At 37.9% G+C, this 27,885-nt stretch overlaps 1 protein-coding gene and 1 long non-coding RNA gene across 12 annotated transcripts in view; one reads left to right on the forward strand and one right to left on the reverse strand.

The window, feature by feature from the left end:
* LOC121318871 (protein prune homolog 2-like) overlaps positions 1 to 27,885 on the forward strand; it is a 67,306-nt gene that overhangs the window by 22,579 nt on the left and 16,842 nt on the right. For 6 of the 11 annotated variants that reach the window (XM_041256017.1, XM_041256054.1, XM_041256044.1 and 3 more), the window contains 3 exons: positions 20,086 to 20,165; positions 20,783 to 21,007; positions 23,688 to 23,717. In XM_041256017.1, coding sequence (XP_041111951.1) covers positions 20,086 to 20,165; positions 20,783 to 21,007; positions 23,688 to 23,717 — 335 coding nt within the window. Of the gene's footprint in view, positions 1 to 8,616; positions 8,743 to 20,085; positions 20,166 to 20,782; positions 21,008 to 23,687; positions 23,718 to 27,885 lie in introns of those variants that run through there. The other 5 variants (XM_041256027.1, XM_041256107.1, XM_041256036.1 and 2 more) reach the window with 3 other exon arrangements.
* Positions 8,594 to 27,884, reverse strand: LOC121318913. The gene is made up of 4 exons (XR_005950637.1): positions 26,131 to 27,884; positions 24,895 to 25,105; positions 9,126 to 9,181; positions 8,594 to 8,679 (listed from the first exon to the last, which is right to left on the reverse strand). It is a non-coding gene; the product is annotated as an uncharacterized LOC121318913 (long non-coding RNA).

Genomic DNA, 27,885 nt, shown 5'->3' on the forward strand with positions numbered 1-27,885 from the left:
AAAAAGCATTAGTCATTGTTACAAAACAATGTTATATTTTCCAATAGTAGAATTATAGGTTCCATAGTAATTGCTAGTTGCTAGAAAGGTCTGGTCATAGTGATCACTGATTAAACCTTTTCTATTCTAGGTAATGGTTAGTTTTGCGTAATGTTGTACTTTCATGTATAATTTCAGTTGTATTTTACTGGAAATACTGGCATTTTAACAGAGAAAGATTTTTGTTTTTTGCTGTCTGCCATGCTTCGTACTGTATATCTGGAAAGTTCACCCAACGTTTGCAAGTCAAATTGCATTATGGGGGGAATGGGAGCCATAACCTTACCATGTCATAGCCGATTCCACACTAACAGGTAGTATAATTTTATTATATTATAAGATGTCTACAATGAAGATTTGGACACACAGCTGTTTTTATATTTTATATATTTGCTAATATATAATATATATATATATAAGATATATATAATATATATATATATATATATATATATATATATAATATATGCTTCTCGTGCCCCCCCTGTTGAGTTATATATATATATATATATATATATATATATATATATATATATATATATATATGTTTGACTTGTTTTTTTTAGATGCTTCTCGTGCCCCCCCTGTTGAGAACCACTGGGTAAATGTGATGGAATTAACCATCACAACACCTCACACCAGCTGCCCATGCACAATTCACCCTGAGTTGCCGTGATCACAAGTTCTTGAAAACCCTGATCAACGTGAACCAAAGACCACTAAACGACAAGCCTGCCTGCTCCCCCCCCCAAAAAAAAACAAAAAAACAAGCAGCATCAACAACAGTCAAAACTGCACAACAGTAGAAAACACCAGTGGGGCCCCGGAGTAAACTGCTGATGTTCACAACATCGATATACATTGTAACTCCTGATTGTGTCTAAGACTTTTGCACTACGTCGCATATCTGACACCCTTTGGACTGGGGTATAGGCAGATATGTGAAAAAGTCAGATTTGCGAAAATCTATAGAAAAAGCAATAACACATGCATAAATAGGTTAGTGAACAAAAACAACACTGAAACTGCTTTAAACACTGGGAAATTCTTTGCTTTAAAAGTAAGCAAACGTAAACAAGATTAATTAGGCTACAATACAGTGTTGCTATGTAGTTTACTATAAGCCATCTCCATGCAAAGCTTTAAAAAAAAAAAAGATAAATGTACAGTAACCTGCAACTGATGGCTTCTTTCTTAACTCTAGAAGTCCCTGCTCCCCTGGTCCTGCTTTCTTCATATCTCTGTCACGGTACTTTGTGCTCTTTCTTGATATTGCCAACAGCCGATAAGAAGATGGGTTTAAAAATTGCTTTGGCTATTTTAAACAAACGGCCGGTAAGCATTGCGTTTCTGAACCTTACTTTGTTTAATTCAAATAAATTTAAAAGCTAAAACAAAATGCTGCCAATATCTGTGAAATTGCTGAATTGAAAGCTAGCATTGCCGAGATAAAATAATTAAAGACTGAGTTGGCAACAATCAAAAGCGTACTCATACCAGCTCCTAAAAACTGTTTTCAGCCTGTGATGGTTCACGTCCCATCCCATATAAAATAAATAATAACTTTTAACAAGCTAACGTGTTTTAAAGGAATTCTGGAATAAAGCGGGACTGTTTCTTATTAAGAACTGCAACGAAAACAATAATACTGTGCACTGTGTTTATTTAAATGCACGTAAGTTGTTTTAAATTAGCAATTGCTCAAAGTAGATACACAACAAAGTATTGCACTTACCTGTGGGTTAGGGTTAGGGTTAGGGTTAGGGTTAGGGTTAGGGTTAGGGTTAGGCCACGGGTGGATGCCAGGATAGGAAAAAAAGAAAAACAAACAGAAATAAATTTGTTTTAAAGCGGTGCTGAATGCTCAGTGCATGTCACCCATTGTCTGTGTCCGCAAAAAGGACGGCTCTCTGAGACTCTGTATTGATTGCCGAGAGCTGAATAAGAAGACCATCCCAGACAGACAGCTGATACCACAGATCCAGGATTTGGACAGTCATGGTTTTCCGTCCTAGATCAGGGTAAGGTTTACTATCAAAGTTTTTTAGAGGAAGAAAGCAGACACCTGGCAGCCTTCATAACCCTATGGGGCCTTTATGAATGGACCAGGATATCGTTTGGCTTGATAAATGCTCCTGCAGCATTTCAAAGGTATATGGAGGGGTGTCTGGTAGGCTTGATGGATGGGATTTGTTACCCTATCTCTGACGTCTGAGTCTGTAGTGAAACATTTGAAGACCATGTTGAAAATGTAAGAAAAATTCTTCAAAGACTTTAGAAGTGTGGCAACAAACTGAGGGCTGAAAAGTGTGAAATTTAAAAGAGAAGTTAGGTACCTGGGGATGGTAATTTCAGAAGAGGGGTACAAGATGGACCCAAATGACACCAAAGCTGTGCATACTATCAGAGACAAGATACGAACAGTGAGTAAACTTCTCAAGACTCTTGAGTTTCTAAACTACTTTTCTAAAATGGCCAAACCGCTGTATTATTTACTTCCTGTTGAACCTCATCATAAAGTCAGTCCTAAGGTTAAAGGAGCAAACCAATAGTGCATGCACACAAGGAGAGGAGCAAGCCAGGTTCTTTCACACCAGCCTATCACCTGGTCCAATTGGCAGACTGTTTAGTGCAACTACCAGTGATGGCTTACCCAGATTTTGCACTTTCATTCATATTGCATGTGGATGCATCAAACCATCGACTTGGTGCTGTAAAGTAATTGCTTATGGTTCCAGAACCCTTACTCTTGCTGAGAAAAATTATCACTTGCTGTCACAAAGACATCTGGAGTGGGGGACGTCAGACCAGAAACAGGAACCAGGAAATACACAAAGAGAGGTGGAGCTGAGCGAATGGTCTCTCTGCATTTAATAGTGCACAGACAGACAGAAAATAAAAGGTTGCAAGACAAACAAAACACAGGACACGGCACTGGTAGCCAAAACAAAGAGATGAAACAAAACGGACTAACCCTAAACAAACACGGTGAGCTTCTATTTGAACTATTACTATTATTATTATTACAATTATTATTACCTCCATCTCCAATCCCCTTCTCCACTCACCAAGCACACAACCCCGAGTGAGTGAAAACATGCAGCTTTTATGCAGCTGTACTGAGACTTGATTGCTAATCAATCATTCAATTGGAGTCGCGGTACAACTACACTTGAATTAATAAAGTGCAATTCCCTGTGCTCACATATTATTACTTTTTACTTGTACGTGAAGTGCTGTGCAATCCTTGTGCCTAAATACAAATATACATTTTAAACACTCCTGTTACACAGACCCGTTTATATCCCGTATACCAATGATTATACACCAACAACATACAACTCAAAATACACACAGGGGCGGGCACTTTGCCACACTTGCATTCTGGTAAATTTGAGTTTTTGGCTTTGAAATGGTCCATTACCGAAAAATTTAGAGACTATCTGTATCATGTCATGTCGTTTATAGACTTCAGCGATAACAACCCTTTAACATATATTCTTTCTTCAGCGAAACTCAATGCTAATGAACACCGAAGGGTAGCGGAACTTGCTGATTACAAATTTTTCAATTCAGTATCGAGCTGGCAAACATAACATTGATGCTGATACTCTCTCAAGAGTGCCAGTGGACATGAAGAATATATGTTAGAGTGCACAGAAGAAGGATCCAGCGATGTTATCATTGCCGTTACACAGGCTGTGAGTATATACAACAGTGTAAAAACTGCCTGGATCACAATACAACACTGACTTCACTCTGTAACCTCTAAGTTACCAGGAGTTGCGAATAGCTCAGCAAGAAGATCCAGCAATCAGTAAGGTTCTTCAGTTTAAAAATCTGGGTCATAGACCAAATAAGAGAGAAAGAAAACAAGAATCTAAGGAGACCATAGCTTTACTACAGGAATGGAATCAGTTACAGAGAGATGGGTACGGAATCCTGCGGCACAAAACTGGAGCACGATTTCAACTTCTCTTGCCCCAGAAATTCAGGCAGAAGGTTAACCAGGAGCTGTATGAAGAAATGTGACATTTAGGAGCTGAGAGAGTAGTTTCACGCATGAGAGAACAGTTCCATTGGCCACATATGCAACAGGACATTGAGCATTACATTGCTAAAGTTTGCAGGTATGTCAAACAGAAAAGCCTAATCAACCAGTCAAATCACCATTAACCAGTATCACCACAACTGAACCTTTTGAGTTGGTTTCAATTGACTTCCTCCACCTGGAGAAAAGCAGAGGAGGCAGTGAGTATATTCTTGTAATCGTGCACCATTTCACCAGGTTTGTGTAAGCCTACCCGACGACTAATAAATCTGGGAAAACTGCTGCCTACAAAAATTTTAATGATTTTGTCTTGAGGTTTGGGTTCCCCAGAAGGCTTCGTCATGACCAAGGAGGTTAGTTCGAGAACCAACTTTTTCATCGGTGCCAACATTACTGCAAAGTTGCAAGGTCAAGGACAACAGCATACCACACTGATGGAAATGGGCAAGTTGAGAGAATGAACAGGACTCTGCCAGCAATGCTGAGGACATTACCAGAGGATTAAAAATCTAAGTGTAAGGAGTCACTTAACAAGGTAATCTATACCTAGAATTGCATTTGTCATGAGGCAACAGGATTTTCGCCTTTCCAGCTACCATTTGGCAGATCGCCACGGTTATTGATCTAATTTTCAGACTTTCTCCTGCTCCGGCATCAACTAGTGCAAATCATGCTGATTACGTGGAAAGATAGCAAGAACAGATGCAGGAAGCCTATGACCATGCCTCCAAGTTTGCCAAGAAGTTGGCTGACTGTAGTAAGCGCTACTATGATCGTAAAGTACACAGTACTGTTCTTATGCCAGGGGACAGAGCCTTGGTCAAAAACCTTAGTGATCATGGAGGGCCTGGAAAACTAAGATCACATTGGGAAGACAAAGTATGCATAGATGTCAATAGAAAAGGTGAAAGCCCCATTTACGAATTAAAACCAGTGAGTGAAAAAGGCAAGAATAGAGTTCTGCACCTCTCTACTGCCATGTGATTATTTGGTTGTGGAGACAACTGTGCAGAGGTCAAAGAAACGAAATACCAGGGAAGCCCATGTGAACCCCAGGAATTGTCCCAAACAAAGGCTGACACTAGTGATCATGAAAGCGATTCTGTGTACACTTATTGCTTTGTCCCATTACTACCTACCAGTGAGAATCAAGTAGAACCCAGTGCGATGCAAGGAAATTTCTTAAGTCTTGATGCATGATTGTTCTATCCTAGTGCACATCCTCCAGAAGGTGGAAATGATTGCTAAAACATTTCAGAGCCACCCCCTTGGGAAAGCAACAGCCAAGGTAGTCCAGAAGAGCAAGAGGGCATCGGCCATAATGTCATCACAATACCTGCAGTACTTTAAGAAACATCGGATGAAGAGGCCCAAGCATCACAGGACCAAACAAGAAGTTATCCCATCAGGAACAGGAAAGCAAGGCAACTCTTCACTTATGATCAACTTGGAAGACCTAGTTACAAACGTTGGGACCTAGCTGTTCATCCTATCAATAGAATGAGGGAGTTTCCTGTACCGTACCTCACTCCATATCCTTTTCAAACAGTTCCCTACCAATACTTTCACTTACAACCAGTTCATTAGTTATAGGAAAATGGAATAGCATTACTAGGAGGGTTATGTGATGTTACATGTTTTATTCTGTTAGTTAAAAGGTACTTGCAGTGCACGGCTTGTCTGCCTCCCCTAAAACTTACTCTAACAACTATATCCCCCACAATACAATGTCTTCAGTTACTAGGAAACTGTACACAAGAAAAAGCAACCCACAAACATTCTCCAATCTCTGGATAGCCATGTTGTCTTTGCAGCCAATCACAGTAAGAATCAGAAACTTTCGTAAACTGGAACCATCGTCGGAGGCAACCTCAAAAAAATGGTGTCTATAATATTAAACACAGTTTTATAACTTATTAATGCATTTCCTTATTTTGTTTATCTGTGTGGCTCTATATTGTAGTTTTAACATGTTCACCAAGTTTAAGAATGTAATGTTAAAATACAAGTAACGTAATTAACTTGCAGAGTCAGTGTGATACCTCGAAACAATGTGCTGAGTGATAAAGACCCTTCTAGAACACACTTGTGCTTGTACAGTAGTTCAAAGTAACATTGCAGTTAAAATGGAAGGCATTTTTAATGCTTCCCCGTTCCCGTGTTGTACAGTATTTATCGAGATTACTCATGACTTCAAGGTCATGTTGCATTTTAGCCTGTGATAATACATTTTACTCTCAAATTAGAGGGTAAGTTACTCCCAGATCCAAAACCTTATCTGGAGCACTGGCTGGACCCTCTTCATACCACTGTTGTGCAATTCTTTCTGCTGGCTGAGGTAGCCATTCCTCCACTTTATTCACTGTCAGCAGTCACTGATGGAGGATACAGCAGGCAGTAATAATTTGGGAAGCAAACTCGTGGTTCACTTCAGTACGCTTTCATAGTATCCGCCCCCTCCCTTTCAATAGCCCAAACGCCTGTTCAGCCACCACTTGGATTAGGCCCAGTTTATTATTAATAAAGATGTAACTGCCCCACCCCCACAGATGATGTATGAAAAGTAACTTGGGTGGCAAGACTAAAACCAAGTATTAAAAAACAGGTACGATACATCAGCAAATCAGATCTATAATAACCATTTACATGTGGATTATCTGTCATGAAATGTTCTCTGCACATGTAAACAGCATTTTGTAGACTTTCACTGTAAACAGCATGGTAAGCAAACTGGGCCTCATGTGTGGCTAATTTAAATAAGACCCCCATCCTCCTTTTTCTTCATTTGCATAGCGTTCAGGGAAAAGCAGATGTTCCCAAAAATGAGAGGCTTTACATGTAAATGCAAAACATGTTCACGTTTATTTCACGAGACAGAAATGTCATAAGAAAAAGTAAACACTCATGTAAATTAACCAAAAGAAGCACTTTCTATAACGAGTAAATTACACAATTATAATTTTTTTGTAAATGGAAATAATATTATAAAGGAGTATTTTGACAAGATGCAAATCCAGCACACATTCAAAAGACAGCTATGTGTAACATTAAAGTGTAACATTAAATATCAAAGCCACTGACAGTTTTGAAAAATACAAGGTAAATTGCCTTTTACAAAGCCTGTATTTTATGAACAAAGCTGTGAACTGATAAAGAATATAAATATTTAACTCTAACATAATAAATGAAAATATTCCAATTGTTTTTATTTTTTTTATTTTTAAGTCACATTACAGAAACCTCTGCTAATATGTCACAAATGATTTCCAGGTGTTGTTTTTAGATTATCGTACCTTATGGGTGAACGATTTCTAGAATGATAACACACCCTTCCTGTAATCATGATACTCCGTTTCATTTCATATCACCAAAGGTTATTTAACTTATTATAATAAATTATTGTATAGGGTGTATTTAAATAGTTTTCACAGTTTAGGTTAACACATGCACAGAGGTGATTTTTATAGGTAGTGTAATCAAGTTTGCCAAACTATCAATTTCAGTGTAGTTCTGCCAAGTTAGTTACAAGGATACAAACTTGTAGGACTGTTGTAACATTATTAGCCAAGTCACTGTTTAGTAAAAAAAATGCAATTTTTAATACACCTTCATTAGGTAGATCATTAGCTAAACTGCGTATTCATTTGACCCTCTTATGTGCATAGATAGATTATTTTTTAACCTGGACAATTGAGTATCTCCCTTACCATGGCCAGGGTGCATGCTTAAGTCTAATCAAGGCTCTTTGTTGGTCAAGCCCTATGTGTTTCCGAGGAAGCAAACGTAAGGTATCACATCATTATTTAATATGTGCATTACATTACAATATGAACCCACATGTACATAGAAGGTTGAGTGTCTTTTAAATTTTACTTTACATAGAAGTTTACTGTAAGTTTTGGAGCAGTGATTATAATGTAACCAGTAAAGCAGCTTGCATGATACAGTTTTGGTAATTGGACATGTTTGCCAAATTTTTGAAATACTGACATTACATTCTAAAAGTTATTTTTAGCACAGTTATCTGGAGTATTACGGGACTAAAGTTTTTATTGCAACACATCAATGCAAATGTTAATTTGTAAAGCAAAAACAAACTGCATGAGTACAATAAGTAGCAATTTAGAGATTCTTTTGTTTTCAATAGCTCATTAAAGTTTAAACTCTTAATGGTCACTTTATTTAGAAACAGAAGACTTTTCAGTACTCAGTTATTCTAGTTTATCTGGAGCTTATTTGGTTTTGCATTGCTAATTTCTCCCTTTCCGCCTGGGCTACCAAGCACAGTTCCCAGCCTTCTCTTGTCAGGCTGTTTTTAACAAAAGCTGAACTGAGTAATCTCTCTCCATCAGCAGTGAGTGTGTGATTATGAGGCTGTTTCAGGAGCATAACTGAGGCCTCCAGGGCATTGTACATCAGCCATTCAGGAGCCTGTTCATCAACACAGGCAAAGCAAACAGCCGTGCAGCCTTCTAGTACAAGGGCTGTCTGGAGGCAGGTGATCGTCCTTATTTAGATGCAGCAGGAGTCACGTGACTACAAGATGGTGGAGGAGCTGAGTTTCTGTTGAGCTGCTTCATCAGGGGAGGCTGAAAGTACACAAAAGCATCACATGCACTAACAGGAAAAGGCCTTCTTTAGTCTTAAAAGTGGTAAGTCTGCCTGTTCAGCATTTGCATAACTTGGTTGTGCCTAATTAAGGTCTTTTCATGGAGGAAAGTGCAAATGCATTTGTTCGATTTGAGCTGCTTTTTTTTCTGGCAGAATGCAAAGATTAATTTCTCATTGTTAAAAATCAGACAGCTGTGTTAATTTTATGTTGGTGCCTATTGTACCGCAGCTAGACTTGCTTTTGAATCATGGATTAATTTTAATCATGAAAATGTGAAAATAACAGAATATAATAACAGAATATTTTGATACGGGATAGGTTTTGAAGATATTAAAAAAGAGAAAAAAGTGTGCTATATGTTGCTGCAAATCAAAATTGTTAAGGATTACGGATTTCCCAGAAAGGGAAAATTGTAGTGCTGACCTTGATTTATCCTCCCTCTATCCGGGCTTGGATGGTTAATTTAATTCCAGCAGTGTCTGAAATAAAATCCAAACATTATTCCGGAAGCAGGAGAAAACACCTGTATTTGAATGCAGAGTATTTGCATGTAATAGTAATAGTCACAAGCAAAAAGAACAAATATTACTAGAGTGCTACTATTGCCATTGCATAAGAGATATTGCAATATGTTTCATGGAGCCTGTGTGTGGGGGTTTCAGTTTGGTCTGAAATCAATTAATTGTGTAATTGTGCTTCAATTAAAAATTAAATAAATGACAATAGTTCCTAGTAATTATTGTCCTTATTACTTTCTGAAAAGAGGTGCAGAAGTCATGCATTGTGCTGTTTTGATTACTGTATGTCTAAAGTATCCCGCCTTTTGCTGATTGGCTTTCATAATATTATTTTTTGCCTGCGGAAACCCAAGAAAAACAAGGTTTTTGGAATAGGACGGCAATATAGTGGTATACAATACAGTGATATACAAAGGTATTCGAAATGTCGAAATATGACACATTATCTCAGCGGTAAAACTATAGGCAATGCATAGTGGTGGTTTGTTAACCGCTAGAGGGCATTATCTGATTAGAAACTGGTTTGTTTCAGATTACTACTGAAACACAGTGTTTCGCCAAAGGATGCCACACGCTAAAGCTTGTAAAATACCAAAAATGCAACGCTTACATTGAATTGAAGTATTTGTTGTACTGCACTGTACGATTTGGTAAAATTTTAGCATAAGTTGAACAGTCTATTCGGATAAACGTTCCCTAATAATAATAAAAAATAAATAAATAACATTTTTTAAAAAAGCGTTGTTAAAATGTGTGTGCACATGAGAGTAAGCAGAGCAAATTAATAAATATCCTGCTCTCATCTGCTGTTTAATTTTTTGTATGTAGTGTAAAAACCTTTGTAAGTCTATTTTATAGGTACTTTTAGGGTGTCCTAAAAAGGGGGGGGCGACTTATACACCGGTGTGACCTTGTGGCAAAGTGGTTAACAGTGTGCAGGTGATCAATAATCAGACAAACAGCTATAATCCAGGTGCAGTGAAGGTTTAATTGTATAATCTGGTGCCTGATGGCTAACAGCAGTAAACAAGAACAATAATGTTAATGAAGCAATACAGCAGGGTGTATTGCTTATTTATAATCCGTGGGTTTAATAACTGTCCCGTTCTAGTTCAAAGTTATGCAAAAGTGGTTTACTTACACTTAATATAAATTGTATATGTAAATATATAATTTGTGCTATACCTAAGTATAGTTCAAACCTGGGCATACATCTTTATAAAGTACCTGGGTGTGCTGTGCAACTGTTTTACAGTAGTGTGTGTGTGTCTCTCTCTCTCTCTCTCTCTCTCTCTCTCTCTCTCTCTCTCTTACAAATGGTACACTGAAATATTGTTCTGTTTGATATTTTATTTTAAAACACTTAAACTCAAAATCAATTATTGTAAGGTGACATTTGTTTTATGTTGGGAAATATTTAAAAAAAAAAAAAAACTGAAATATCTTGCTTGCATAAGCAACATTAATATTTGGTAGAGCCACCTTTCGCTGCAATAACAGCTTTAAGTCTTTTGGGGTAAGTATGTACCAGCTTTGCACATGGTGTTGGAGTGATTTTGGCCCATTCTTCTTGGCAGATTTGCTCCAGGTTGTTCAGGTTGGTTGGACGATGCTTGTGGACCACAATTTTCAAATAGTGCCACAGGTTCTCAATGGGATTGAGATCAGGACTTTGACTGGGCCACTGTAGGACATTCACCTTTTTGTTCTTGAGCCACTCCAGTGTTGCTTTGGCCTTGTGCTTGGGATCATTGTCCTGCTGAAAGGTGAATTTCCTCCCAAGCTTCAGTTTTTTAGCGGACTGAAGCAGATTCTCTTGCAGTATTTTCCTGTATTTTGCTCCATTATTCCTTCAATTGTAACAAGATGCCCAGTCCCTGCTGATGAGAAGCATCCCCACAGCATGATGCTGCCACCACCATACTTCACTGTAGGGATAGTGTGTCTTCAGGCGTGGGCAGTGTTAGGTTTGCACCACACATAGCGCTTTGAGTTTTGGCCAAAAAGCTCTATCTTGGTCTCATCTGACCACAAAACCTTTTCCCACATCGCAGCTGGGTCACTCATGCTTTCTGGCAAACTCCAGACGTGCTTTCAGATGGTACTTTTTGAGTAACGGCTTCTTTCTTGCCACCCTCCCATATACAGGCCAGTGTTATGCAGAGCTCTTGATATGGTTGACTGGTGCACCATTACTCCACTCCCAGCCACTGAACTCTGTAGCTCCTTTAAAGTGATTGTTTATATATATATATATATATATATATATATATATATTTGTTCTATGTTGTCCCTTTGGATAGATATGGCATTCTGGGAAATGAAGTGCAGCTGATTTAATTTAGTCCAAAAAAAAAAAAAAAAACAGGATTTTTGCATTGACGCATCGCAGCATTTAAATAGCTGGCTCTGGCTACTACTACTGTAGGGAATTATTTGTTTTTTAGCATAATGGTGTTAGGTACATTTGCTTAGTTATCTTGGTGTTTTTTTGTTTTGTTTTTTAACATTAATAAAGAAATATTCATCATATTGGGATAATCTGACTAAAGCCCCTGAAACTCCCTTGAGATGTGTATTTCTTGTTTCTCTCAGAGGGTAATTTGACTTATTTTTCTTAGAATCCTACATAAAGGCCAGTCTTTTCTTGAAACAAAACAAGTAATTTAGAGAGCAAAGTGTACAAAGGGTATATTTTATGCCGAACTTTGTTTAGATCCCTGTCCACACATGAGAAACATGGAAGACCACATGCAGCTGCAGCAGGTCTGGTCAATTAACAAATGTATAGAAGTTCAAGGATTATTTTTTGTTGGTAGCCTTAGTGAGGTTCAGGCAACGACTACCCCTTTGTCACTTATCAGTCTCCCCAATCAGTAGCTCAAGATACAGTATTCCTTACTCCTTTAATCACATGCTCAGCCTCTAATAGGGTTGCCACCTGTCCTGGTTTGACCCAGACAGTCCAGGAATTTGCATTCTGGGTGGCAGGAATTAACAAACTCGGATGGCCTAATGTCCAATTTTAAGTGAAACGCATGAGAAACACCAACCTTCCTTTAATATTTTCTTTGACATTGTATAACGGGACATTTTGGAGTGGAATTTATTTTGGCTTTATTGGCGGTTTGGATTGGATCGCCAATAATATTTTCACCAATCATAGTGTGACAGAGTGTACAATCCCGCCTTCTGACAAACTGATGGTATGCAGCACAGGTTAAAGAAGCGTGCACTGGACAAGGGAAAGAATGTGTTGAATGTCGTTGAATATGAGAATCGCAGAGAGTGATGAAGCCAATTTGCTTAAAAATTTAAAAGCAGACGGGACATTTCCATCAGTGGATTCAGGAAATCTTGAATTTATGATGTGATCAGAAACTCTGAGGCTGTGTAAACTGCTCCTGCTACTGTGGTACCTGTAGGACTGTTCCTTTTTAGGTTAAGCAGTTTTGTTATTTTAATTTTTTGTTTTTTTTTACAAGCGGTTAATTAAGTAGCAGCCAAAATGGTTTTTGCCAGACTTGTTAGAAAGTCTGTAACAATAGTGCAAATGTGCTTTTGATTGTTATTGTCGATACTTGTAAGATACTACTATTAAGACACCAACTGTGCAGTTATCGCAAAGTCTCTAAAATTAGTTCTGCATGTTATAAAAAGGCTGATTTTACCAGTGCTTGCTAGTCTGTTAACCAGTTTTAAATTTAAAGCATTTTAATGTTGGTTTTATTGTTAAAGTTTTCACACATATCAATATTCTCCAACAATTACTAAATGATACTGCAATCATTTCAATGTGTTGTGTTAGTGAGCCATAGCTAAGTTTTAAAACTGACAGTTAGAAAATGCCTGGTATCTTAAAATATAAGGATCATATAATAATGATATATATATATATATATTGTAACTCATTTTTAGAGGGCCTACTTTGTTCTTATCCAAGTTGCTGCAGTGACATTGTAGATGCTATAAATAGTTACTGTAAATGAGATACTGTTTTAGCAGACACATTTTATTAAGTAAACATGTATTCGAATGTTTTTTAAATTAAAAGTATAAATACAAAACTGTGGTATTTTTCTTTGTGAACATGTGTGAATGAGTGGTTTGCAGTGCACACACTGTTCCTGTTATACAGTGCCATCACTGGTTGGGAGGGAGATTGTTGACTAGGATTAATTTGCTCTCTGTCACAACTTGCTAGTGATTCAAAAACTGTCAAAATCTACCAAGGTAGCAAATCTGTGAATTTAATACCGGCCAAAATTCCCCGTTACATTAGTTGCTTAAAGTATTTCCACTATTAGAAATGTACTGTTTAGTACTGATCTGTGCATTTTACTGTGTCCCCAGCATTTGAATAATGCTATATTACAGTGATCTGTGTGTGATTAAATGCATAACCTTTCCAATAAAATATGGTTTACTTACAATATATAGTGGTAATTAAACTATAAACAGTGCTGTGAAAAAATATTTTCCTCTGTCTCATGTTCTGCATTTTTGCACATTTTTCACATTGAATTTGGTCTGATCTTTTTGTCAGTTGTAGTAGTATATAGAGGGAGTCTCAGAGAAGAAATGACACCAAAGTTTTGTGCTTCTTTCATTTGTTTGGTGTGCAAGGTAATCAAACATGCAATCTTCAGGTGTGAAAAAGTTATTGCCCCCCCTAGTTAACTCAACCCAATTAAAGGGATAATTAGGGTAAGCTGTTTGAATACTTTGGTTAACAATCAGGCCTGATTTGGGCCAGCCCTGCCCAATATAAATCTGACTAACTTTGGCCCTTACCATCAGAGTGAAGTTGTCAGCACACAGTTTTAGAGGCACATCATGCCACGATCAAAATAAATTCCTGAAGACCTCTGGAAAAAAGCTGTTGATGCCTATCACTCTGGAGGGTTAAAAAGCCATTTCTAAGGATCTAGGGCTCCACCAAACCACAGTCAGAGCCATATTGTCCAAATGGAGAAAGTTTGGGACAGTAGTAAATCTTCCCAGGAGTGGCCGTCCTGCCAAAATCTCTCCAAGAGCAAGGTGTAAAATTGTCCAGGAAGTCACAAAGAACCCTATAACAACATCCAGGGATCTGCAGGCCTCTCTAGCCTTGGCTAAGGTCAGTGTTCATGACTCCACCATCAGAAAGACACTGGGCACAAATGAGATTCATGGCAGAGTAGCAAGGCGGAAACCACTGCTCACTAAGAAGAACATGACTGCTTGTCTCAAGTTTGCCAGAAAGCACCTGGATGATCCTCAAGAGTTCTGGAACAAAGTTCTATGGACAGATGAGTTAAAAGTGTCATGCCTGGCGAAAACCAAACACTGCATTCCACAGTAAGACCCTCATACCAACGGTCAAGAATGGTGGTGGTAATGTCATGATTTGCGGATGCTTTGCTGCATCAGGACCTGGATGACTTGCCATCATTGAAGGAACCATGAATTCTGCTCTGTATCAGAGAATTCTACAGGAGAATGTCAGGCCATCCATCCGTGAGCTGAAGCTGAAGCTCAGCTGGGTCATGCAACAAGACAATGATCCAAAACACGCAAGCAAGTCTACATCAGAATGGTTGAAGAACAAGAAATTTAAAGTTTTGGAATGGCCTAGTGAAAGTCCAGACCTGAACCCCATTGAGATATTGTGGCAGGACCTGAAACGAGCAGTTTATGCTCGAAAACCCACAAATATCACTGAGTTGAAGCAGTTCTGCACGAAAAAGTGGACCAAAATTCCTCCACAACGCTGTCAGAGACTGATCAATTACTACAGGAGGCATTTGGTTGCAGTTATTGCTGCTAAAGGTGGCGTAGCCAGTTATTGAGTCTAAGGGAGTGATTACTTTTTTCACACAGGGGCATTGGGTGTTGCATAACTTTCTTTAATAAATATATGAAATAAGTATCAACATTTTCTGTTATTTGTTCACTCAGGGTCCCTTTTATCTAATATTAGATTTTTATTGAAGATCTGATAACATTCAGTGCCAAAAATATGCAAAAATGCAGACAATCAGACAGAGGGCAAATACTTTTTCATGGTACTGTGTGTGTGTGTGTGTATATATATATATATATATATATATATATATATATATATATATATATATATATATATATATATATATATACATACATATACATATACACACACACACACACACACACACACACACTGAGTGTACAAAATATTAGGAACACCTTCATAACATTGAGTTGCACCCCTTTGTGCCCTCAGAACAACCTCAATTCGTCAGGGCATGAACTCCAATCCTCCGGTTTCCAGTGTTTTTGTTCCTTAGCCCACTGCAATCGCAGTTTCTTGTGTTTTGCTGAAAGAAGTGGAACTCTGTTAGATCGTCGGCTGCCATACCCCATTCGTGTTAAGGTACGACAAGTTGTGCATTAATTTATGGGTCTTTCGGCACCAATGTTGTACTGGACTATCAGTTGACTAACTGTAGCCTGTCTCTTGCTCTGCACAATGAGTGTCAGCCTTCTTTGGCCTCTTTGATCAATGAGCCGTTTTCGACCACTGGCCTGCCGTTGGCTGGATGTCCTTTGGGTGGTGGACCATCCTTGATACACACGGGACACTGTGGAGCGTGAAAAACCCAGCAGCGTTGCATTTCTTGACACACTCAAACTGGCGCGCCTGGCACCTACTACCATACCCTGTTCAAAGGCACCTAAATCTTTTGTCTTGCCCATTTACCATCTGAATGGCACACATACACAATCCATGTCTCAGTTGTGTCAAGGCTTATAAATCCTTCTTTAACCTGTCTCCACTTCATCTACACTGATTGAAGTGGATTTAACAGGTTACATCAATTATGGATCATAGATTTCACCTGGATTCACCTCGTCAGTCTATTTCATGGAAAAAGCAGGTGTTCCTAATGTTTTGTATACTCAGTGTACATGCGTGCATGAATGTATAATATTGATTCCTTATTTAGCGGTAGCCATTAGTAACATTGAAAAACCCAAATTTGAGTACATTTTGACTCATTTTGTCTCTTTTTCTCGGCACACAATCGATAGTGCCGTAAAAAAGGATCATCGCTTCAGAAATTGCATTGATTTGCCATGGCATTACTCATCACCACAGCTACTTGTCTCGGGTAAGATTAGCCTCTTATGTACTACAGCTACTATTATTCTGGCTTGCAAGTTTGATTTCTAGAAATATCAAGAGCACAATACGTTGTATACTGCATGATTATTGATTTGTACCGAGACCTGGTGGTTTTGTGTTAAACTGTATTACAGTATACTGCAGTTTTGACCTAGGCTGACTGAAGGATAGTGTATACTGATGTGTTCTGCAATGGGAATACACACAGTTTCATTACTGTTATTATTTTCATTTTGTTTAAAAATTAAACTGCATTTTATGGTTATTTTTATTTTACTGTTCAGTATCAATAGCCAGTGGATATACTGATTGTGTTGATTTTGGTGTGTTTTGTGTTTGGAGACAATTAAAGCGGTTCTCAAGCCAACATTTTTTAAACACTGGCCTAAAGTGCACATTCATTAAATCTTCATGCTAAGGTACCAGACACATGCTTCCACTGTAGCTCCCTAAAAATCATAAACCTGATCTTTTGCTCACCTCTTTCTTGTGTTTATAGTGTTTAGTGTTTTATATCGGCCACTTTTAGATCATTGTGTTGTGTGCTATGGATTCTGGCCCCTGTGGGTGTGATGAGATCTAAAATATATATAACAACCACTGCAGGTGAGTCTGGCTCTTTTGCATAGTGGTTAAGACACTTGCTTGTTGTATGCTTGGTCCCCTGTTTGTGCCCAGGTTTTGCCCTGATACACTGACAACGATTTTTCTCTCAAGCTGTAATGATGTGGAACCAAATAGACTACAAGTTAGTGATGGTCACCATAAAATGATGTGATCCTATCCTGTATCATAATCCTGTATTGCTTCCAGTATGTTTAGTATGTCTAAGTGTAAGTCATTTAACAAGCAACTAGAAAACTATTATTAAAACAGGATTGCAATTACAAAGCTTGCAAAATAATTTCTCTGTTTAGTCATACACCATTAATCAGTCTTGGGGTTTGTCAACTGTGAAGTCACGTAATGACTTCTTATCTAAATATTACAGTACACAGTGATAATTAATCATACTTCTTTAGCTTTTTCAACTTTACATTCTATTAGTGGCACTTGTGTTATGAACTAAAGCAGTGGTTCTAAACCTTTTTTTTTTTTTTTTTGGAGACCCACTTTCATATTTTTGTACTGAAGCACCCAGTAAAAACAAAGCCAAAAAAATATTTAAAAAAGACACGCAAGTAAAATACTTAATGTTATGTGGATATTATAAATAAATAAACAGAGCAGTACATTTTACAGATACTATAAGTACTATAAAGTATTACCATATTCCTTAGAATTTCCCACCCTCAACTCGAGGCAAAAAAAAAAATCAAAATCAAATAAAGACACATTTACAAAGATGCATTTACTCATATAAGAAAACAAAGTATGGAGGCAGTTTGCAGCCATCTGCTGTCACACAGAGTACTACAGTTTGCTGTGCATCTCATTTTCAGTTTTGATTTCTCACTCCTGTTTTTCTCCGTTTTGGTGAACTGTGGTATTGCTTGGCAAGTAGAAAAATACGGGGTCTGATTAGAACTGAGCCTAATAACGAAACGCTGCTGCTGTGGTAAACAGGAAGTCTTGCCCAGGGCTGAGCTGATTGGGAGGTCCTGATTGGCTGGGGGGCGTGCCCGGGGAGCCTATGCTTGATTGACGCAGCAGCTCCAGTTGGAGGCTACTGCACCACGGCCATGGCTACACAGGCGGGCGCTGAGCGAAAGCTTGTTATGTTTACATCGAGGAGAAGATAACTACTACGGAACCCTTCTGCTGCCAGTCAGTCACAGTGCTGTTTGTGTGCTCGGGCAGACACATCTTTTGTTGGCGATTTTAATACATGCATCACTATACTGTACTCGAATTTAAGATGCAGGCCATCTTTTTGTGCTTTGGTCAAAAAAAACTAACTTAATGTGTGACCTTTGCCGTTTGCCCATTGTAAGGTTTCTCCAATGAGGTGTTATGGTTGAGAGGCTAACTCTGAGGTCACCGCCCATATGAAGCTTGTTTCTGTATTTCGTTTTGATTGCTACTGTGATGGAAAATCTCCTTTCAACTAAATATGTTGTTGTAATTGCCAGCAAATGCTTGATGGCTTTTCAGTGCAATAGTGCACTATCAGTGCAATAGTGGAATATTCACCAGGATCACCAGTTCACCAATAGTGCACTATCAGTGCAATAGTGGAATATTTACCAGGATCACCAGTTCACCAATAGTGCACTATCAGTGCAATAGTGGAATATTCACTAGGATCACCAATTTAACCAGGATCCAAAATTGCGACACAGAAACCTCCACACATTTCCTCTTCAAAGAAAGTTCTGTGAGCTTGTTTTCAGTCACTAGGCAGATTAAGACTCTCGATCTCCGTAGTAAGTGGGTGTTGAATCCACTCAATGTTTGATGTAGGATCGGGAGGAAAATACTCGTCAAATTGTAGCAAATTCTCAGAACATTTCAGGACACATAGCCAAAGCAGCTAGTAATATCAACTCTTCGACTATCGTGTGAGCTTTCTTACATTTAGCTCTATGCTACGAAACTAGAAAGGAGGCTTTCAAAGAACTCTGAGATACAGGAGAAGTGCAGCTAAACATATTTTTTTTGTGTTTGTATTTGCTTCAATTTCCTTTCAAAGGCCAAAGGCTTACCCTTGTCACCCAGGTGTAGCGTTTATTGATGCTTCTTGAATTTTAACGGTTTCATGCTTTCATTGGCAGGCACCTCACAGCAAATGACACACTGCGGTTTGGGTTCAGTTTCGAAACCGATATAAGTGAAGCCCAACTGAAGATACGATTTGTTGTATTTACGTTTAGGCCCACCGCTTTTTATTTTCTTTTTCGCTATGCCTTCGGTTTCTGCTGGCCCTGTCACTGAATTAGATGGTGATTCAGCTTCTTGGTCAGGCCCAACACGTTTAAATAAACTATCAGTTTTTTTGTTTGTTTGTTTGTCTGTTTTTTTTTTAAATTCACTAATCTAATTAATTGTAATTACTTTTATTTTGTTTTAGTTACACTTAATTTAACTTTATTTCTTAACTATTCCATACACTTTTAGCTTTTTACTGCTTTTAGTTTTCCAGATCCCAGCGTTCCTCGAGTCTTGACCGTTGCAAAGTACTTACTTTCTTGCACTCGGCATACTTGCCGGCTGCCTTGTTCTCAGTGTAAATATTTGACATTACTCATAATTTTGAAAGCACACTATTTTGGGTTACCGGAGTCAGATTACATAAGGTTAAAAAAAAAGTGTTAATGTTTAGATGTGGAAAAATGCTGAAACAGTAATATTAATTATTTTGGGAAACTGGGCTTTGCGACCCACTTAGAAGCAGCCCGCGATGCGGCAGTGGTTGAGAAACAGTGAACTAGAGTACACACGCACTTGAGGGGGATTAGCAGTTTGGAGATTAATTGTCTCACTGATCACCCCCGTGAAATTGTTGTAGGATTACTGACTCAAGTTAATGCGCAATTAAACAGAGTACAAGAAGATTACCTGAAATGCAGTGCCTGAAACAACAATTCTTGTTTTATTTTCTTTGAACAGAAACCCTTTTTATTCAAATTGAAAATACTCACTTTCAGTTAAAATAATATTTTAAGCAGGAGTGGATAGCCTAGTTGCTACTCAAAAGCCTAAACAATCAGGCTAACAGAGAATGAACTGATGGCCACTATTGACACAAATGACCTGGTGTCATATCCTTCCTCGACAGATCACTACCAGAGGATGTGGGAATGGACGTTTCTTTTGAAGAGGACATGCTAGGTCCCGATGGAGCTGACAATAGACCAGGTGAGAACATTACTAGGACATTATTCTATAAATAACCATGCTGTTTGCAAGAAGATTTAAATATTAATTGATAAGAGTTTGCAGCAATTTTGAGACATCATTTTAGCATGAGCAATACAAAAAAAAAATTAAAATCTTTTTGAATTAGCTGCTCTTTAAAGATAACTACCCTTTGACACAGGCCTTTCAATTCAATAACCTTTATTAAATCAAGTACATTCTATAATTGGGGATTTGGGGATCAAATTGTGTTGATTTTACTTATTTTATGTTTACATATACAAATAACTGAAATAATAAATAACTGCAGTAAAAATGGTACCAAGCGTTGAAATAAAAATTTCAGAACGTTCTTATACTACACTGGACAGAAGAATAGTTTCAATCCCTTTAGCTGAATGTTCCTAGAACATTGTCAACAATGTAATATATCCACATTGTATTTTGTAAATCTTAATATGCTCAATGTTTTTTGTTTTCTAAAGAATAATACAAAAATGAAATCTGTAGCAAGTCTATAATCTGTCAACACTGTGTTTTGTAACTTATCGTGATTACACATCCAATATTTTTTCCATCTGTGTGGATTAACCAATTGTATCTTTCTTGATTAATAGCAGAACCTCCCAATTCCCTGGACCTAAATGGAGCCCACCCACAGAGGAAAAAACTTTCAGCTCCTGAAATCAACTTGTCTCTGGACCAGAGCGAGGGATCCATTTTATCTGATGATAACCTGGATACCCCAGATGACCTTGACATAAATGTAGATGACTTGGACACACCTGATGAGGCTGATTCTCTGGATTACACAGGACATGGCAATGAACTTGAATGGGGAGGTAAAAATGAACAGAATTATTTCTTTTCTTCACTGTTTCTATTGATCATCTGCTTTTATCAGTTTAAATATTACAGATCATATTATTTACCAATACAGCAAGTACACAGTAAAAACTGATAAGTCAAGTTTACTAAAAACAAATGGAATAAAGTCATTGCCTTAATATAATTAAGTTTAGCTAATCATTTAGTTTTTGTTATGACAACTTTCTCTGGAGCTGACTAAACTCATGACATGTATATTCATGTAACTTAATCCACTTGAGCTAGATTTACTTTTTCATAGTCAAGACAACAAGCAATTTTATTAGCTGCCAGTGCAGCACTTCTGCTTGTGCACTAATGTCAGCATTTACAAGTGCTGGAACCAGGCAGATGCAAGGCTGTAGACAGAGAGAAGGGAGGGAGGTCACATCCGCAGACTGACCACCGAACGGGGGTGGCCACACACAACACAAAGAGAACACATGTAATGGAGCAGTCGGAGGCACAACAGACAAGCAGACACAACACACTTGTGCAACCACACATGCACAAAACAACAACACAATAAACAACAAACAATTAAAAAAATACATTGTGCAAGTCCCGCAAGGGCTGATGAGAATCTAGTCCCCTGATTCTACTTAAACTATTTACGTTTGAACAACTAAAGTAAATTTGAATGTTCAACTAGCTTAAAATGCAACTTGATTTAATTTATTTAGAATGACTTTGGGGTTTACAGTGTAGTTGACAGCGGTAAATGTTTAGTGTCTGGAGCCAAAGAACAGGGTTCTTAACAAAAGGTATATGATTGTGTGGCTTCTTGCCATTATATGATTGCACAAACAGTATTTGGCCTGTTTAGAAAAAGAAAACAACGTACATATTACAAAGCTAAAAAAGATATCTTGACCCGGCACCATACGTAAGCATTCAGATCAGTTTTCAATCAATATTAAAAAGATTTCCTTAGTATAAAGTCAGTAGGTTGAACTGCAGGTGTCCTTGGCTCAGACTTGAAGTGCAGTAAGCAAGTATATTCTGACAACGTGCTGGGTTGTACTAGCAAAAGGATCAGCGCTGATCCTGAGCTCAGTTTCAAGTCAAAATCTGGTCCTCCATTTAAGCCCCTGCATTCAGATGATGAGCTGACATTTTTATCATTTAACCCTTTGCTGCCTAAGCAGAAAGACCATATATGGGCATGCATGTGACCACTTTGTGTTTTAGCGCTTAAATCAGAAATGTTAACAAAATATATCTACAGAAAGGCATTAAATAGCTGTTTCCAAAGATACGTTGTACTTTGTTGTGGAATGTATTATATTTTTTCATATAAGCCACATCTCCCAGATTTTTTGGGGAAAATGTATAATAATAAATAATATTTTTTAAAACTGCTAATTTCGACCTCTTTCCAAGTTATATAGACAACAACTTGGAGCATGTAGGAGCTGCACAGTTTTCCCAGGATTTGAAAGCAGGAATCAGAATTGTGCCGGGGAAGTATGTGCTTTGCAATAAGTGTCTCTTTCTGTCACAGCTGATGTGAGGCAGTGATATGAGATGTAAAAATAAAAGGTTGCATCACTTGTTTTATACAGAATGTTCTTCTCATTAGTAAAATTTGACTCCCATTACAGGTACTTTTTTTTTTTTTTAAGTATATTTACATGTCAAAAATGTTTTTGGTATATTAATTCTGACAGTCTACACATTACCGGGACTATGGGTATGGTAACCGTCAAAACCATGGTATATTTTATCGTCGGACCACGGTATAATGTCTTTTTTTCTAATGTGTTTTTAAATGGCTATTTAAAGAAATATACTCAATTCATTTTTTAACAAGAAAGTTAGAAAGTTTTAAAACAAATAAAACACACTGGTACTACAGTTCTATCAGGCACTACCTAACTGGAAGCAGTGTTCAGTCCAGCTCACACAGGCTCAGTAAAATAATGCTGTTTTTTATTTCAAATTACTGTGGAGAAACACCAAAATATTAACATTTTTTGGGCTAGGTCTGGAACGATAGGGGACAAGGATGTGACCACTGCAACTGAATACCCTCTTCAGCTTTATCAGTTTGGACGGCATCCTATTACATAAGACAGGGGTTTTCAGCTGGGGGTATCTTTGTTTAGCAGCTCAAAATGAAAAAAAAAAAAACACAAAATCTATCATGTCCACATTTTCCACCTGTACGCATGCGCAATTTTGAAGGGGCATTCACACTGGGCGTTCGCAGACGTCGCAGACCACTGTTCCTGCAGACCTTGAATGCGGCACGGGAAAGTCAGTGGGCGGTCTGCTATGTCACGGCTGCATGTACAAGCAACAAGCAGTAAATGGCAACAGGAAGGGAAAACTCTTTTTATACAAAAATATTTCAAGTAATGAGGAGCTAAACATTATATATATTTTTTTTTTATAAAACCTAATTTTAACCCCCATACACACCATCACAGGAATGGCTTGGTGGTGACGCGACATGGGCCGTTTATTTAAATACAAAAATAAAATATTTTAACAAAAAAAAAAAACACAGAGTAAAATAAAAGTACTAAATAAAAACACAAACACAAAACCAAATAGGTCAGGCTGGGCAGATTGCTGTCACTGTTCCTATTCTATTTTTTTTGTTTTGTTTCACCTCTCACTCTCCTGTACTCTCCTTTGTACTCCCACCAGGAGCTGAGAGCGCTGCAGGATTATATGCAGGTAACTATCTCCCGATTAAGTAACAAATTTATCAATTAATTCAGGAGATGGCCACCTTCTGCATGAAGTTTTTTCCGGACAAGCTGCCAACCTCGCCTCTACCAGAACACGTTTAAATAAAAAAAAACATGGCTATGGCGTCATATTTAAGTACATATTTACTAACAAATCATAAAGCACAAATATTACAAATGAAACACAGGGGCGGAGGGGGAGACCCATTTCAAAAAATAAATAAACAAATAAATGTACAGGGCTCCTCGCCCTCCTCCTCCATTGTGATTTAGCAGTTGGTTCAAACAATTTAATAGCAAATGCTGGCATTTTTCTGTGTAATTCTTTGTAAAAAAAAATATCAAACTGTAAACAGTGGGCAACAATATTAATCCAGAAATAGGACAACAGTTTTTTTTTTTTTTTTTTTTTTTTTTTTTTTTTTTTTTTTAATGCTGGGTTGTTTTATTGATGATAATACTATGACTAATAATACTAATACAATGTCAGTACAATACAAATTTCACTTATATAGCATACTTCATGCTAGCTGGGCCTTTTACAAAATAAATATATAGTCTAATCTATAATCCAGGTACAAATAAACAGACCCAAATATGTTTTCAAACAGGATTTAAAAGATTCAGTTGCACTAGCATTCCTGATATGACTCAGGAGCAAGTTCCAAAGATGAGGGGCATTATAACTTAATGCCCTGGCTCCGACAGATTTCAAACAAATTTAAGGGAAGATTAGCATTTTCCAATCTCAGGGAACGACCAGCGACATGTGGGGTCAGCATATCTTGAAGATAAGAAACTCCAAGACCATGTAAGGCCTTATAGGTAATAAGAAGAACACCCAAGATGTTGAGGGGTTTAAAGATTAGTACTGCCGAATTGTAAAGTGTAATGTTATCATCTATATTTATGCCTGCTAGCTGCCGACACAGGTTTTCCCTGAAATTAAGGGAGCAGAAGACAGATATGGTACAGAGTGAAGCATGCAGTGACGATTTAGAGAGGCTAATGACCAAAAAGCAAGTAATTAGTAAGAAGTATGTCCCAGGCTCTTGTACGTCTGTAAAGTAAAAATTGAAGGAAAGAGAAAAACCTGCATATAAACTCTACACAGGAAAGCACTTTAGTTAGATGAGTAGTGTATTATCAGGTTTTGTACTTACCCTGCAGTTGAATTGCTGGGCTGGGGTTCCTCCAGCTCATCCTCATCCTCCAGAAGCAGCAGCAGAACCTCATCAAGGAGGTCCTCCTCAATGGTGTCCATGCCCTCATGGTCCTTTATTAAGAGGATCCCAATCTCCTCCTTCAGGGCCCTCCTCTTCAGGGACTGCATCAGATGCTGAAACTGTTTTTTGTTTCAATTTATCTCCTGGTCTACACACACACACACACACACACACACACACAGAAACAAAGAAAACATTGAAATAAATAAATAAATGTGCGGGTGATGAAATACAATTTATTCGTGCACAGTGCTGAAGTGTTGTCCGGGTTTGATGCTGGCCTTAAGTGACAGCTGCTGATCGTATTAGCCATCTAACAAGAACAAACAAGTGCAATTAGAATCGACAAACAAACACTAAACATTCACAGCACTTTTTACTCTCCTTCAGCAGTTCTTTCGCAACCATAACAAAGGAACAGATAGCTTGGTCACTTCCCCTAAATACCCTCGACCATGCACTCTTTCGATGGCGCAGCCAATCACGTATCCTCCAATCCGTGACTGACACATCGCCTACTGCAGTAAGGCCATGACTTCTGGTATAGTTGATCCGCCCCCTTCCTGGATGGCCAGCTTCCGACTGACCAAGGAAAGAATTGCCAAACCATCTAGTTTGGGGCACACTGTTCCTGTTATACAGTGCCCTCACAAGTCAGGAAGGAAATTGTTGACTTGGATTCATTCGTTCTCTGTTACTGTCTCACACACACACACACACACACACACACACACACACATGCACACAGAGAAACAAAGAAAAAGTAAACAAATAATAATAATAATAATAATAAATACAGCTAAATAATGACTCTCCATCCTTTACACACACACCGTAATAATGACTCTCCATCCTTTACACACAACGCACACACAGAAACAAAGAAAACAAAAAAATAAGTAATATAATAATTATAATATTATCATAATATTAATTATTTATTATTATTCCTTAAATAATAATAATAATAATAATAATAAAATAATAATAATTGAATAATAAATAATAATCTCAAATGACCTGACAGCTAGTTAGGCATCAGTTACAGGTATTTAGTTTTGCCTCCTTCCATCTCCTGAGGAGAAACATTTTCAAAAAAGGAAAAAAAAAGAAATGTGTAACGTCATAATTTAAAAAAATAAATAAATAAGAAAAAAGAAAAGAAAAAAATACCTGTGAGCTAGTTAGGGGTCAGATGCAGGTGTTTGGTTTTCTCTCCGTCCACCTCCAGAGGAAAAAATATTGTTATAAAAGGAACTTATATAATTAAAAAAAAAAAGAAAAAAAAAAGATCAGATGCTGGTACAATAGTTAGTCTTCTCCCTATCTATCCAAAGTTAGTCCTGCCCTGCATGCACACACACACAAAAAAAAAGTTTAACACTTTAACAAGACGGCTAGTTAGTCCAAGTACTTAGCTTTCAATGAGTAGATCAGCACTCTTGGACCTAAACACAGACGTTTGAAATGGATGAATGTCTTTATGAATCTGCAGTAAACTCAGCTAAAATGGCAGTGTCTGTGACACATCCTCATAATTATAATATTATATGTTCCACCCATCCTAGCCCTAAACCAATTATATGGAGACATGACCCCTAGTCATGGCTATGGTCCACGCAAAAGAAAAAGCAAGATTGGTGATTGGATGGCCAAGATATGATATGAAAGGTCATCAATCATATACTACTGATTTTAAATTGCTCTGGCAGTAAAGGGTTAAAGCGGCTTTCTTGCTTTTTGTCACCTCTGCAAAGTGGGTGAGTGAGATGCAAGCATTCTGTATTACGAAAGCCTGCTTAATTGTTACAGTGACCAGGACACACTCCGCACCAATCCTGCCTTTTTGCCAAAGACATCTCAGCATTCCATGTCAACCAGTCTGTAGAACTGGAGGCTTTCCATCCACCTCGTTCCAGTCTGACAGGGAGCGACAGCTCCATACACTGTGCCCAGTTCAGGACCTGGCGTGTTATGTTGACAGGATGAAAAGCTGGAGGCAGTCCAAACTATTTTATGCCTCACTGCCTATTCCACCAGGAGCCTTCCAACTTCCTGGGCTTTATTCCAGGGTGCATCTGTCAGTGCAGCAGTGTGGGCTACTCCCCGTACCTTCCCGTACCTTCACCATGGTTTTAACTGCTGCTTCTCAGTCGATCCTTACAACACAGACACAGAGGTGAAATTCTCTGTCAATTTTTTCACCCTAGCTACTTGTTACTGGAGTTTCGAATATTTACGCACAAGGCAGCCTTTTGGCTTAGCCTTGAAGCATTCCGGTTGTTCTGCCCATATGAATGCTTTGGTACACTCACCCATTCCGTATGAATGCTTTGGTACACTCACCCATTCCGTAATGGTTACATTTTGTACTTTAAAGGGAATGTGAGGTTATGTAATAACCTGGTTCCCTGAAATAGAAATGCAATCATTAACCTTCAAGGTCACTTCATCCATGATTGCAGCAGGCTTGAAGGAAAAATGACTTTGAGATCTGTGAGCGCTGTACTTTTGATCATGACTGCGTCACAGGCTCAAAGAACAGCTTTGGCATGCAATATTAAGGATTCGGGTCTTTAGGAGGTAAATACACATTTGGTAATGGTTATATTTATATTTCAGGAATAATAACCTAATATTATGTCACTTTACCACTGTTCTACAGAATTTTGAAAGACCCAGGATTAATAATCACTGCTATTATTGGGAGCTATAGTGAAGAGATGCTATTTTCTATTAGTCTTCCACATTAAAACAAAAATGCAAGAGCCTGTGGAACGGCATTATGGGGAAAATGGGAGCCATGACCATAACTGAAATGAAATGTGTTATTGAATGCTTTACTTTTTAAGTTTGTACATATTTAAGAAGATAGTTATTTTACAAGCCCATGCTGAAATAAAAAACATAAACTCAAAATTAATACAT

This window comes from Polyodon spathula, chromosome 1, assembly GCF_017654505.1.
Source record: "Polyodon spathula isolate WHYD16114869_AA chromosome 1, ASM1765450v1, whole genome shotgun sequence".
Lineage (NCBI taxonomy): Eukaryota > Metazoa > Chordata > Actinopteri > Acipenseriformes > Polyodontidae > Polyodon > Polyodon spathula.